This window comes from Heterodontus francisci, chromosome 6, assembly GCF_036365525.1.
Source record: "Heterodontus francisci isolate sHetFra1 chromosome 6, sHetFra1.hap1, whole genome shotgun sequence".
Lineage (NCBI taxonomy): Eukaryota > Metazoa > Chordata > Chondrichthyes > Heterodontiformes > Heterodontidae > Heterodontus > Heterodontus francisci.
The window spans coordinates 38944807-38958507 of record NC_090376.1 but is presented as its reverse complement, the minus strand read 5'-3'; the positions used below and the strand labels follow the sequence as shown (position 1 = coordinate 38958507).

General features: G+C 44.3%; 1 protein-coding gene across 3 annotated transcripts in view; it reads left to right on the top strand.

Annotated features, from left to right (window-relative positions):
* pds5b (PDS5 cohesin associated factor B) overlaps positions 1-13701 on the top strand; it is a 261787-nt gene that overhangs the window by 188332 nt on the left and 59754 nt on the right. For all 3 annotated transcript variants that reach the window (XM_068033499.1, XM_068033498.1, XM_068033500.1), the window contains exons 21-22: positions 9478-9636; positions 10442-10510. In XM_068033499.1, the coding sequence (XP_067889600.1) occupies positions 9478-9636; positions 10442-10510 (228 nt within the window). The remainder of the gene's footprint in view (positions 1-9477; positions 9637-10441; positions 10511-13701) is intronic.

The following is a 13701-nucleotide window of genomic DNA, read 5'->3' as shown; positions in this document are numbered from 1 at the left end:
CCCATGCGGGACCTTGATCAAAAGCCTTACTGAAGTCCATGTGGATTACATCAACTGCTTTACCCTCATCTACACATCTATTCACCACCTTGAAAAATTCAATCAAGTTAGTTAGGCATAATTTCCCCTGACAAAGCCATGCTGACTATCCCTGATTATTCCCTGCCTCGCCAAGTGGAGATTAATCGTGTCACTCAGAATCTTTTCCAGTAGTTTCCCAACCGCTGTTGATAGACTCACCAGCCTGTAATTACCTGGTCTATCCCTGCTTCCCTTCTTGAATAATGGTACCACATTCGCAGTCCTCTGGCACCCCTCCCATGGCCAGAGAGGATCTAAAAATTTGTGTTAGAGCCTCTACTATCACTTGCCTCACATAACAGCTTGGGATACATCTCAACTGTGCCTGGGGATTTATCCACTTTTTAGCCTGCAAAAACATCTAATACTTCCTCCCTTTCAATGTTAATATGTTCCAGTCTATTGCAATCCCCCTCCCTGATCTCTACACCGACATCATCCTTCTCCACAGTGAAAACAGATGAATAGTAATATTTTAAAACCTCACCCATGTCCTCCGGCTCCACACACGCATCGCTACTTTGGTCCCGAATGGGCCCTACTCTTTCCCCGGTTATCAAAGAACAAAGAAAAGTACAGCACAGGAACAGGCCATTCGGCCCTCCAAGGCTGCGCCGATCTTGATGCCTGCCTAAACTAAAACCTTCTGCACTTCCGGGGACCATATCCCTCTATTCCCTTCCTATTCATGTATTTGTCAAGATGCCTCTTAAACGTCATTATCGTACCTGCTTCCACCATCTCCCCTGGCAGCAAGTTCCAGGCACTCGCCACCCTCTGTGTAAAGAATTTGCCTTGCACATCCCCTCTAAACTTTGCCCCTCTCACCTTAAACCTATGTCCCCTAGTAACTGACTCTTCCACCCTGGGAAAAAGCTTCTGACTATCCACTCTGTCCATGCCGCTCATAACTTTGTACACCTCTATCATGTCACCCCTCCACCTCTGTTATTCCAGTGAAAACAATCCGAGTTTATCCAACCTGCCCTCATAGCTAATGCCCTCCAGACCAGGCAACATCCTGGTAAACCTCTTCTGTACCCTATCCAAAGCCTCCACGTCCTTCTAGTAGTGTGGCGACCAGAATTGCACGCAATATTCTAAGTGTGGCCTAACTAAAGTTCTGTGCAGCAGCAGCATGACGTGCCAATTTTTATACTCTATGCCCCAACCGATTGAAGGCAAGCATGCTGTATGCCTTCCTGACTATCTTATCCACCTGCATTGCCACTTTGTGACCTGTGGACCTGTACGCCCAGATCTCTCTGCCTGTCAATGCTCCTAAGGGTTCTGCCATTTACTGTATACTTCCCACCTGCATTAGATCTTCCAAAATGCATTACCTCATATTTGTCCGAATTAAACTCCATCTGCCATTTCTCCGCCCAAGTCTCCAACTGATCTATATCCTGCTGTATCCTCTGACAATCTTCATCACTATCTGCAACTCCACCAACCTTTTGTGTCGTCTGCAAACTTACTAATCAAACCAGCTATATTTTCCTCCAAATCATTTATATATACTACAAACAGCAAAGATCCCAGCACTGATCGCTGCGGAACACCACTAGTCACATCCCTCCATTCAGAAAAGCACCTTTCCGCTGCGCCCCTCTGTCTTCTATGACAGAGCCAGTTCTGTATCTATCTTGCCAGCTCACCTCTGATCCCGTGTAACTTCACCTTTTGTACCAGTCTGCCATGAGGGACCTTGTCAAAGGCTTTACTGAAGTCCATATAGATAACATCCACTGTCCTTCCTTCATCAATCATCTTTGTCACTTCCTCAAAAATCTCAATCAAATTAGTGAGACACGGCCTCCCCTTCACAAAACCATGCTGCCTCTCGCTAATAAGTTTGTTTGTTTCCAAATGGGAGTAAATCTTGTCCCGAAGAATCCTCTCTAATAATTTCCCTACCACTGACGTAAGACTCACTGGCCTATAATTTCCTGGATTATCCTTGCTACCCTTCTTAAACAAAGGAACGACATTGGCTATTCTCCAGTCCTCTGGGACCTCACCTGTAGCCAATGAGGATGCAAAGATTTCTGTCAAGGCCCCAGCAGTTTCTTCCCTTGCCTCCCTTAGGATTCTGGGGTAGATCCCATCAGGCCCTGGGGACTTATCTACCTTAATGCTTTGCAAGACACCCAACACCTCCTTTTTGATGAGATGACTGAGACTATCTACACTCCCTTCCCTAGGCTCATCATCCACCAAGTCCTTCTCTTTGGTGAATACTGATGCAAAGTACTCATTTTGTACCTCGCCCATTTCCTCTGGCTCCACACATAGATTCCCTTCTCTGTCCTTGAGCGGGCCAACCCTTTCCCTGGTTATCCTCTTGCTCTTTATATACATATAAAAAGCCTTGGGATTATCCTTAATCCTGTTTGCCAATGACTTTTCATAACCCCTTTTAGCCCTCCTCACTCCTTGTTTAAGTTCCTTCCTACTGTCTTTATATTCCTCAAGGGATTCGTCTGTTACTAGCCTTCCAGCCCTTACGAATGCTTCCTTTTTCTTTTTGACTAGGCTCACAATATCCCGCGTTATCCAAGGTTCCCGAAACTTGCCAATCTTATCCTTCCTCCTCACAGGAACATGCCGGTCCTGGATTCTAATCAACTGACATTTGAAAGACTCCCACATGTCAGATGTTGATTTACCCTTAAACAGCCGCCCCCAATCTAAATTCTTCAGTTCCTGCCTAATATTGTTATAATTAGCCTTCCCCCAATTTAGCACCTTCACCTGAGGACTCTTCTTTGGCCTCCTTATTTCGAGAGACAATGGATAAGTGCCTGGAGGTGGTCAGTGTTTTGTGAAGCAGCGCCTGGAGTGGTTATAAAGGCCAATTCTGGATTGACAGACGTTTCCACAGGCGCTGCAGAGAAATCTGTTTGTCGGGGCTGTTACACAGTTGGCTCTCCCCTTGCGCCTCTGTCTTTTTTCCTGCCAACTACTAAGTCTCTTCGACTCGCCACACTTTCGCCCCGACTTTATGGCTGCCCGCCAGCTCTGGCGAACGCTGGCAACTGACTCCCACGACTTGTGATCAATGTCACAGGATTTCATGTCGCGTTTGCAGACGTCTTTAAAGCGGAGACATGGACGGCCGGTGGATCTGATACCAGTGGCGAGCTCGCTGTACAATGTGTCCTTGGGGATCCTGCCATCTTCCATGCGGCTCACATGGCCAAGCCATCTCAAGTGCCGCTGACTCAGTAGTGTGTATAAGCTGGGGATGTTGGCCGCCTCGAGGACTTCTGTGTTGGAGATACGGTCCTGCCACCTGATGCCAAGTATTCTCCGGAGGCAGCGAAGATGGAATGAATTGAGACTTCGCTCTTGGCTGACATACGTTGTCCAGGCCTCGCTGCCATAGAGCAAGGTACTGAGGACACAGGCCTGATACACTCGGGCTTTTGTGTTCCGTGTCAGTGTGCCATTTTCCCACACTCTCTTGGCCAGTCTGGACATAGCAGTGGAAGCCTTTCCCATGCACTTGTTGATTTCTGCATCTAGAGACAGGTTACTGATGATAGTTGAGCCTAGGTAGGTGAACTCTTGAACCACTTGCAGAGCGTGGTCGCCAATATTGATGGATGGAGCATTTCTGACGTCCTGCCCCATGATGTTCGTTTTCTTGAGGCTGATGGTTAGGCCAAATTCATTGCAGGCAGCTGTGAACCTGTCGATGAGACTCTGCAGACACTCTTCAGTGTGAGATGTTAAAGCAGCATCGTCAGCAAAGAGGAGTTCCCTGATGAGTACTTTCTGTACTTTGGACTTCGCTCTTAGACGGGCAAGGTTGAACAACCTGCCCCCTGATCTTGTGTGGAGGATAATTCCTTCTTCAGAGGACTTGGACGCATGTGAAAGCAGCAGGGAGAAGAAAATCCCAAAAAGTGTGGGTGCGAGAACACAGCCCTGTTTCACGCCACTCAGGATAGGAAAGGGCTCTGATGAGGAGCCACCATGTTGAATTGTGCCTTTCATATTGTCATGGAATGAGGTGATGATACTTAGTAGCTTTGGTGGACATCCAATCTTTTCTAGTAGTCTGAAGAAACCACATCTGCTGACGAGGTCAAAGGCTTTGGTGAGATCAATGAAAGCAATGTAGAGGGGCATCTGTTGTTCACGGCATTTCTCCTGTATCTGACGAAGGGAGAACAGCATGTCAACGGTTGATCTCTCTGCACGAAAACCACACTGTGCCTCAGGGTAGACGTGCTCGGCCAGCTTCTGGAGCCTGTTTAGAGCGACTCGAGGAAAGACTTTTTTCTTCAGTTCCTGCCTAATATTGTTATAATTAGCCTTCCCCCAATTTAGCACCTTCACCCGAGGGCTACTCTTATCCTTATCCACAAGTACCTTAAAACTTATGGAATTATGGTCAATGTTCCCGAAATGCTCCCCTACTGAAACTTGGACCACCTGGCCGGGCTCATTCCCCAATACCAGGTCCAGTACGGCTGCATCCCTAGTTGGACTATCTACATATTTTTTCAAGAAGCCCTCCTGGATGCTCCTTACAAATTCTGCTCCATCTAAGCCCCTAGCACTAAGTGAGTCTCAGTCAATATAGGGGAAGTTAAAATCACCCACCACTACAGCCCTGTTACCTTTACAACTTTCCAAAATCTGTCTACATATCTGCTCCTCTACCTCCTGCTGGCTGTTGGGAGGCCTGTAGAAAACCTCCAACATCGTGACTGCACCCTTCCTATTCCTGAGCTCCACCCATATTGCCTCGCTGCACGACCCCTCCGAGGTGTCCTCCCGCAGTACAGCTGTGACATTCTCCTTGACAAGTAATGCAACTCCCCCACCCCTTTTACATCCCCCTCTATCCTGCCTCAAGCTTCTAAATCCTGGAACATTTAGCTGTCAATCCTGTCTTTCCCTCAACCAAGTCTCTGTAATAGTAACAACATCATAGTTCCAAGTACTAATCCAAGCTCTAAGTTCATCTGCCTTACCTGTTATACTTCACGTATTGAAACAAATGCACTTCAGACCACCAGTCCCGCTGTGCTCCACAACATCTCCCTGCCTGCTCTTCCTCTTAGTCTTACTGGCCTTATTTACTAGTTCCCCCTCTATTATTTCACTTGCTGTCCTACTGCTCTGGTTCCCACCCCCCTGCCACACTAGTTTAAACCCTCCTGAGTGACACTAGCAAACCTCGCAGCCAGGATATTTGTGCCCCTCCAGTTTAGATGCAACCAGTCCTTATACATTTCCCGTCTGTCCCTGAAGAGATCCCAATGGTCCAGATATCTGAAACCCTCCCTTCTACACCAGCTGTTCAGCCATATGTTTAGCTGCACAATCTTCCTATTTCTAGCCTCACTGGCATGTGGCACAGGGAGTAATCCCGAGATTACAAACCTGGAGGTCTTGTCTTTTAACTTTCTACCTAACTCCCTAAACTCCCCCTGCAGGACCTCGTCACTCTTCCTGCCTAAATCATTGGTGCCGATGTGTACCACAACGTCTGGCTGTTCACCCTCCCCCTTCAGAATGCCCCCTGTCCGTTCAGAGACATCCTGACCCTGGTGCCAGGGAGGCAACATACCTTCCTGGAGTCTCTTTCACGTCCACAGAAGCGCCTATCTGTGCCCCTGACTACAGAGTCCCCGATAACTATTGCTCTTCTGCGCTTTGTCCCTCCCTGCTGAACAACTGTGCCAGCCGTGGTGCCACTGCTCTGGCTGCTGCTGTTTTCCCCTGATAGGCCACCCCCCCCCCCCCCCCCCCCCAACAGTATCCAAAATGGTATACTTGTTAGAGAGGGGGATAGCCACAGGGGATTCCTGCACTGACTGCCTGCCCCTTCTAGCGGTCACCCATCTATCTGCTTGTACCTTGGGTGTAACCACTTCTCTAAAACTCCTGTCTGTGACGCTCTCTGCCACCTGCATGCTCCTAAGTGCATCCAGTTGCCACTCCAACTGATCCATGTGGTCTGTGAGGAGCTGCAACTGGGTACACTTCCTGCAGATGTAGTCGTCCGGTACGCTGGAAGCGTCATGGACCTCCCACATCTCACAGGTGAAGCACTTCACCCCTCTAACTGACATTTCTAGCACTAATTAATAAATTAATTGAAGATAAATAAATACTTATTAAATCCTTACTAAATTGTTAGCTATATGGTCCCTAGTGCTAGATTCCTACTATAAATATTAAATGCTCACTAAATACAGTAATCCCCTCCCTCTGGTTTCGTTACTCTACTTACTAATTAGTTAATTAGGGTTTTAATCAATTTTTATCTGTTTTATTTTCAAATTCCATTTTTAAAAAAATTTCCTACCAGCCAATCAGGTCACAGCTTTCCTGTGAAGTCACTTTCAGTTTTTTTTTTAACCAGAGGTAAGTTTTTTTTTTGTACTTACTGGTCCAGAACTCTGCCCTCCGAGTCTTCTCCCAGTCAGCTGTGCTTTTTGGAAGCTCTAGTCTCCCCTCACTGAGGACAGGTAGGAAATGAAAGGAGCCCCTCACCTCCCTCCTTACCGAACTTCCTCACTTACCAAACTTCCACTGTAGCACTCCACTGCAACCCAAGTCAGCACTCTAGTGCTGTGTTATCCTCTTGCCATTAAAACCCTTATAAAATGCCTTAGGATTTTCCTTTATCTTGCCTGCCAATGTTTTTTCATGTCCCCTCTTCGCTCTCCTAATTACTTTAAGTACCCCCATACCCTTTCTATACTCTTCTAATGCCTCTGTGTTGTATATCTCTATGACTCTAAACCCTGCAAAGATCCAACGTGAGAGAGCCTAAATCCCTGGTGCTGCATCTCTCCTGAGAATCTGGAAAAACCTGCCAGATTAATTCTCAACGCCGCCTGAAAAGAATTGCTTTAGAAAAAGATCCCAATGACCTGTCACCATATACTGGGTCAAAATCTTGGAACACCTTCCTAACACCACTGTGGGTGTACCATGGACTACTGTGGTTCAAAAAGATGGCTCACACCAGCTTGTCGAGGGTAATTAGGAATGGGCAAGAAATACTGGCTTTGCCAGTCACATTCACATGGATGAACGAAAAGAAAAACTCACGATCCTTTAATCCCGCTCTCACTAAATTTCTGACCACCAAACTTCCATTTTTGGCATCCATGCTAACTGAAATAGTAAATGGTAGCACCTCATCATGCACTGTTCTCTGTTTCTCAAAACCACCATTAGCACTCCCCCTCAAAAAAGCACTTGATTCACAATCAACCTTCCCCTGCCAAACCGCTCCCCCACACGCACACGCACACGCGCACACACACACACACACACACACACACACACACACACACACACACATCCTAAAGCCCAGGGCTTGAGCAGGAAAATTAAGGCTGGCCCTCCAGTGCAGTCCTGAGGGAGCGCTGCATGGTCGGCAGTGCCGTCTTTTGGATGAGGCGTTAAATTGAGGCTGCGTCTGCTTGCTCGGGTAGATGTAAAAAAAAATCCCATGACACTAAAGCCTGGCTCGGGTATAAAATTAAAACCCGACCCGGGCCCAACCCGACAACAGCTGACCCGGGCCCGAGTCCTTTAAATTTTTTTAAATGCTCAACCCGACCTGAAAATAACCAACATATTATTGAAACAGAAAAAAAATCGTAGATTAAAACGAAAACAATACGAAACAAAACAGTACAGTACAGCCCGACCCGATCCGATCCGAATGCTAGACACTGAATACAGACCCGACCTGAACCCGACACATGTTTGGTCGGGTTCGGGTCAGGTGGCCATGCTTTACAGGACACTATTTCAAAGAAGTGTGGGGGACTTATCCCTCAATCAACATTAAAAAAAAAATTATCTGGTCATTGTCACATTGCTGTTTGTGGGGGCTTGCAGTGCACGTACTGGTTGCCGCGTTTCCTGCATTACAACAATGACTACACTTCAAAAAGTACTTCGTTAGCTGTAAAGTGCTTTGAGGCATCCAGTGGCTGTGAAAGGTGCTATATAAATGCAAGTCTTTTTCTCCTTGAGTTGTTGTGGCTTCCCAAATCCATGCCAGCCTTTCCCATAACTGTTTGGACGTTTTATACTCCTATTACAAACACTGAAAATATCCTGACCAAAGTTGCACATTGTGTTGTATGTGACACAGTACATTATCCCTGCTGCAGCCTCCCTTCAGTCTTTGCCACAGTCAACTACACTACCCTCAAAAGCATCTCCATTGTCCAGCTTTAATGGAATTACCCTTGCTTAGTTCTACTTTTAACGATCAGATCATAACCAGAGCCTCTCCAGTAATGACTTATTTTCATGTCTCCACACCATTACTTCTGGAGTCAGCTTCCACATGAGTGCTGGCAAGATCCAAAGCGCGCAGCCTCCTCCCGTCGTCGTCATCATCATCTTCTGCTACCTCCCGTCACTGTCTCGCTCTCACTGCTTCTTCCCCAGCTTCTGTGATGAGTGTTTGGGCCCAAGTCTTTGTGACTGTCGATAGGAATTGGTGAAGGGGCTTTGAAGCAGTACTTAAAGCTCCTTTAGAGTAATTAAAAACTATTGCAAAGGTGGATTTATTAAACCATGGAAAATAACCAAAGTTTATACATGTTTCAATTTCAAGTACAATCCTCACTCAAGGGTGGTTAACCTGCTGGACATAAGACCTCAAATTCTAAGTCACTATATGAAACCTTTTTCAATCCCTTGTATTTGCATAAATGCAATGTTGCAAGGCAAAATTCAGTATTCCAGTATAAGAACGATAACCTTGCGAAAACAGTCTAGAAGCAGGGGACACGATTTCAAAATAAGGGGAAGCCACTTCGGACTGAGATGAGAAGTTTCTTTACTCAGAGGGTTGTGAATCTTTGGAATTCTCTACCCCAGAGGGCTGTGGAAGCTCAGTCATTGAGTATGTTTAAAGCAGAGATTGACAGATTTCTAAATACTAATGACCTAAAGGGATATGGTGATAGTGTGGGGGAAAAAGGCATTGAAGGGGATGATCAGCCATGATTGTATTGAATGGCAGAGCAAGCTCGATGGGCTGAATCGTCTATTCCTGTTCCTATGCAGCCCACTCCTGTTCTGTGTTCTATGATGCCAGTAGTTTGTTAAAACTATCTGTACCAGTCAAGTACCAGTAACATCCTTTTATTACTCCAGATGCTTTTGTTGGATAATTATGCAATTTGGTACTTCCAGAGAGTGCATCTTGGAAAATCACAGCCCATAATTTTCAGTTAATGGATGTAAAATTGTAGGCTGTGCCCACCATTTCCTGCGAAGCATTTCCTGGCAGTAACACTACCCCATTGTGAAGCCAGGGCATAGAATCACCGCTTTGGTATGTGCAGCAAAAGACTTTTAATCAGGCTATTTGTATTTGTATTTTTTTTTTAGCCTTTGCACAAGAGTTTGGATCCCAGCAACCCAGAGCAGCTCATAACTCCTTTGATTTCAATTGGACACATAGCTATGCTGGCTCCGGAACAGTTTTCTGCACCTTTGAAATCCCTGGTGGCTGGTTTTGTTGTGAAAGATTTGTTAATGAATGACCGAGTAAGTACACATGGTAGCTTGAAAGTTTTGTTACAACAATTTGAAAAGACAATTTACTTATTAGTTAGTATTTATCACTTGTGTTGTCTTTCACCTGCCCACCAATTTCAGGCCAGAAAGATGAGCTATAAAGTTCCCAGGTTTCTGCTAATGTCTGTCAATTGTTGATAAAGTAGAAGATGCTTAAGTGATTCAGGTTCACTGACCCGATTCAAGATTATTTTCCTCCAGTGAAGCAGTGCCCAGTCTTTGTTCTGCCTCTTGATATTGCAGAGATTGGGAGCTCAGTAACTGAGATGACATTGGGCCATTTCTGACTCATCCACTTGTGCACAGTTTGAGTTCTAGCATGGAGCACTTCCTTTCTCAACAGAAGTGTTGGGCTGCATATCGAGAAGTTATGCAAAGCATTTGCTTGAAAGAGAAAACTCAATGAAAGCCAGATGGCTTCCTGTGCTTTCGTATATTTGTTTCTGGTTGGCTGTTCTAGCACAGTGATCACTGTGGTATTATGCACTATTTTGGTACTGTATGTATTACTTGCTATTTTCATGAATCTATGAAACATTAATAGGCACTGTTACAATTCTTCTCTTTCCTCCTAACTGAGAAAGAAGATGTATGTAAAATGTTTAAAAGACCAATCAAGAGCTGAAATTATTTTTTCTACAGTTACTTCTGAATTAAATTTGTGATCAACTGCTAATTTTCTTTTGGTATCTGAGATGTTAAATACATGGCTCTCTGCTTTGGTATTTTTAAGTGGTTGGGTATTTGAATATCAATCATAACATTCTGTCCTTAGTTTCCAGTAAAGAAGACAACAAAGCTTTGGGTTCCAGATGAAGAAGTCTGTCCTGAAACACTGACAAAAGTAAGTGCTGTTCAATAAAGCACTTATAGTTTTGTAAAAAAAAAAAATATTTTCCTGTGCTGCTTTCACCTTTCATCATTGAGGGGTGATCTAATCAATGTATTTTAAAATGCTTAAGGAATTTGATAGGGTAGATAGAGAAATTATGAAAGATCATCAATCTGAAATAACTTTTTCTATTGAGGTGCTGTTTGACTGCTGAGCGTTTAGTTTCCTGTTTTTATTTCCAATTTCTAGCAGCATTTTGCTTTTGTTAAATTATTTCCTCTAGTGGGGGAATCGAGAACAAGAGGGCATAATCTTAAAATTAGAGCTCGAGGCTTCACTTCTCCAACTCTCCTTGCCAGCCTCCTGAGTTTCACCCCATATAAAATTAGAGCTGGATATTTACGAGAGAAATCACGTAAGTGCAGTAGTCAAAGCTGAAATGTTTGCACTGTCTTCAGCCAGAAATGCTGAGGGGATGATCCATCTGAGCCTCCTCCTGAGGTCCCCACCATCAAAGAAGCCAGTCCTCTGCTAATTTGAATCTCTCCACAAGGTGTTTAGAAGTGCCTGAGTGCACTGGCTACTGCATAGTCTTCACTTTTCCAGGTCTCTCCTTGCAAGCCTCCTGAGGTTCACCCCACATAAACACCATCTCAACCAGAGCTCCACCATCTGCATTCTATCCCTTGCTAGCTGTTTGCCCTATTGAGACCCAGCCTCCAATCAGTTGAATTTCAAATCTCATCTTTTTTTTCAAATTCTTTCACTACCTTTCCCAATCCTACGTCTACAATCTCTTCCAACACTATTTCCCAGTTTGTACCTTTTGCCAAATCTGGCCTCTTGTGCATCCCCCTCCCTCTTCTCCACCATAAGTGTCAGAGCCTTCAATTATCTTAGCCCTGTACTCTGGAGCTTTTTCTCCAAACCCTTCTGTTTTGTTAAATCTCATTACATTCATAAGTCTCCTTAAACCTCCTTTGGCGACTAATTTTTCTGCTACTGTTTGCTGTCTGTTTTCCCTTTTGGGAAGCACTTGGAATATTAAATATATTAAAGGTGTTATATAAATAGTTTTTTTTTTGGTTTATTGAATGCTACTTTCATGTTTCTTTAGGTTGTTATTCATGTTTAAAATTTACAGTTGCTTAAATCGGACAAAGAGTCATGACCATTAGTCAGTTTTGAAGTTGTTGGTTCTTCTATCTTGAGTTTATTTTGGGCAGAAACAGCTGTGCTTAATGTGATTATTGTATGAATTAAATACCAATGAAAATATAGTATGTCCTCCATTATCTTTATACATGTGTACATGTAAAAGTCAAAGAACTACACAGAGGGTATACACTATGCTGCCTTTGCAACACCCTCTCTGTAATATACTGGGAAATTAAATAGTGCAAGGATTTTAAAAAAGGAAGCCATAGCTGTAGCTTCCAAACTGACACTATGCCTGTCACTGATGTAATTCAGTTCCTCTGTCCCTATTCAGATTATGAAGCATTGCTGTTTAGTGGTGAGTTATTCTTCCCATGCCAGACAAGAAAAGGATAGTAGTAAGGCAGCCATGGTCTGATTTCATTTGAGGCATTATAGAAATGTATCCTTGGTCACTAGAGAGCAACAACTCCAGAGCAAAAAGGGGAAAGTTGGAAATAAATAATTCTTTGGTCAGATCTAGTATCTGTCAGTAAGGAGGAACATTCAGGTAGCAGCCCAGGGAGTTGCAGATGCTGATGAAGGACAAAAACAGAAGAGAGAGCATGACCATGTTATACTTGACCTTGTATTTAACGAGCAAATCACATTTGTTACGACCGAGGTGGGAGGAGTGCATTGCTGTAAGCAGTGAGAACATATTTAAGAATATACATATATATCAAACATTTTACTTTTATGACCTGTAACCGCTTTTGGGGGAAAAATAATTCTGGTGCAGTTAATGGCAATAGGTTTGGCCAGTCGCAGTCAATTTCCAGTGTATAATGGTGTATTTGTGGATCTCCCACTCATTAATAGTGATTTTGAGGAATGGAATGTGGGAGCAGTATTTGAAGTGGCTCTGTAGGCTCATTTAGTGTGGGAATGGAAGATTAGCTGATTACAGAGCACTGCTAGTTTGTTTAATGAGTTATAATGGGCGGCACAGTGACGCAGTGGTTAGCACGCAGCCTCACAGCTCCAGCGACCCGGGTTCAATTCTGGGTACAGCCTGTGTGGAGTTTGCAAGTTCTTCCTGTGTCTGTGTGGGTTTTCGCCGGGTACTCCGGTTTCCTCCCACCACCAAAGACTTGCAGGTTGATGGGTAAATTGGCCATTATAAATTGCCCCTAGTATAGGTAGGTGGTAGAGGAATATAGGGACAGGTGGGGATGTGGTAGGAATATGGGATTAGTGTAGGATTAGTATAAATGGGTGGTTGATGGTCGGCACAGACTCGGTGGGCCGAAGGGCCTGTTTCAGTGCTGTATCTCTAAATAAATAAAAATAATTTTATAGAATCATCAGCAGTACCATTCGTGAAATCAGATGGTAGCCCAAATGTCGAGCAGATTCTTCACTCAAAACTTCCCTTCTGTTCTGAACAGGAGATTGTTGTACCTCCTGAGACAAATGCTGTGCTGCTGTTGAATTAGAAATAGATAGGTCCAAAGCACCTGAGAGTGCAGGCAGTGCCCAGTGCTTGAAGGGGCAGCTGGGAGGCATCTGGAACTGAAGGAGTAAGTGGGAATCAGACAAATCTGAATTACCCGCTGAACCTCTTTTTTTTTTTTTGTCTTTCCCTCCCCCATGCTCTGTTGTCATTGAGCTCACCCTTGATCCATCATCCACTCCTCCATTCTTGCCACCTGTCGTGGGGGAGCAAGCAAGAAGTTAGGCACCCCTGCACCCTTAAACCATTTCTCTTCTACCTTCTGTTCCTACCAGTATTCCTAAGAGAGGTTTTGCTTGATTTCCAAGTTCAACTTTTTCTATTGCAAAACAATCTAAATAATGTAGAAAGAAACTTTGTTTGCTCTCACACAAGTGTAAGCATTTAGTAGTCATTTTCTGACAACAAAATAAGTGAGTTAATTGGTTGGCTTGAAAGCGCAACAGTTTTATTGAAAATTGAAATGATAAATGAAGAAAGCTCTCACCATCACCATTTCTCTCTCTCTCTCTCTCTCTCTCTCTCTCTCTCTCAGATTAATGCAAAGTTT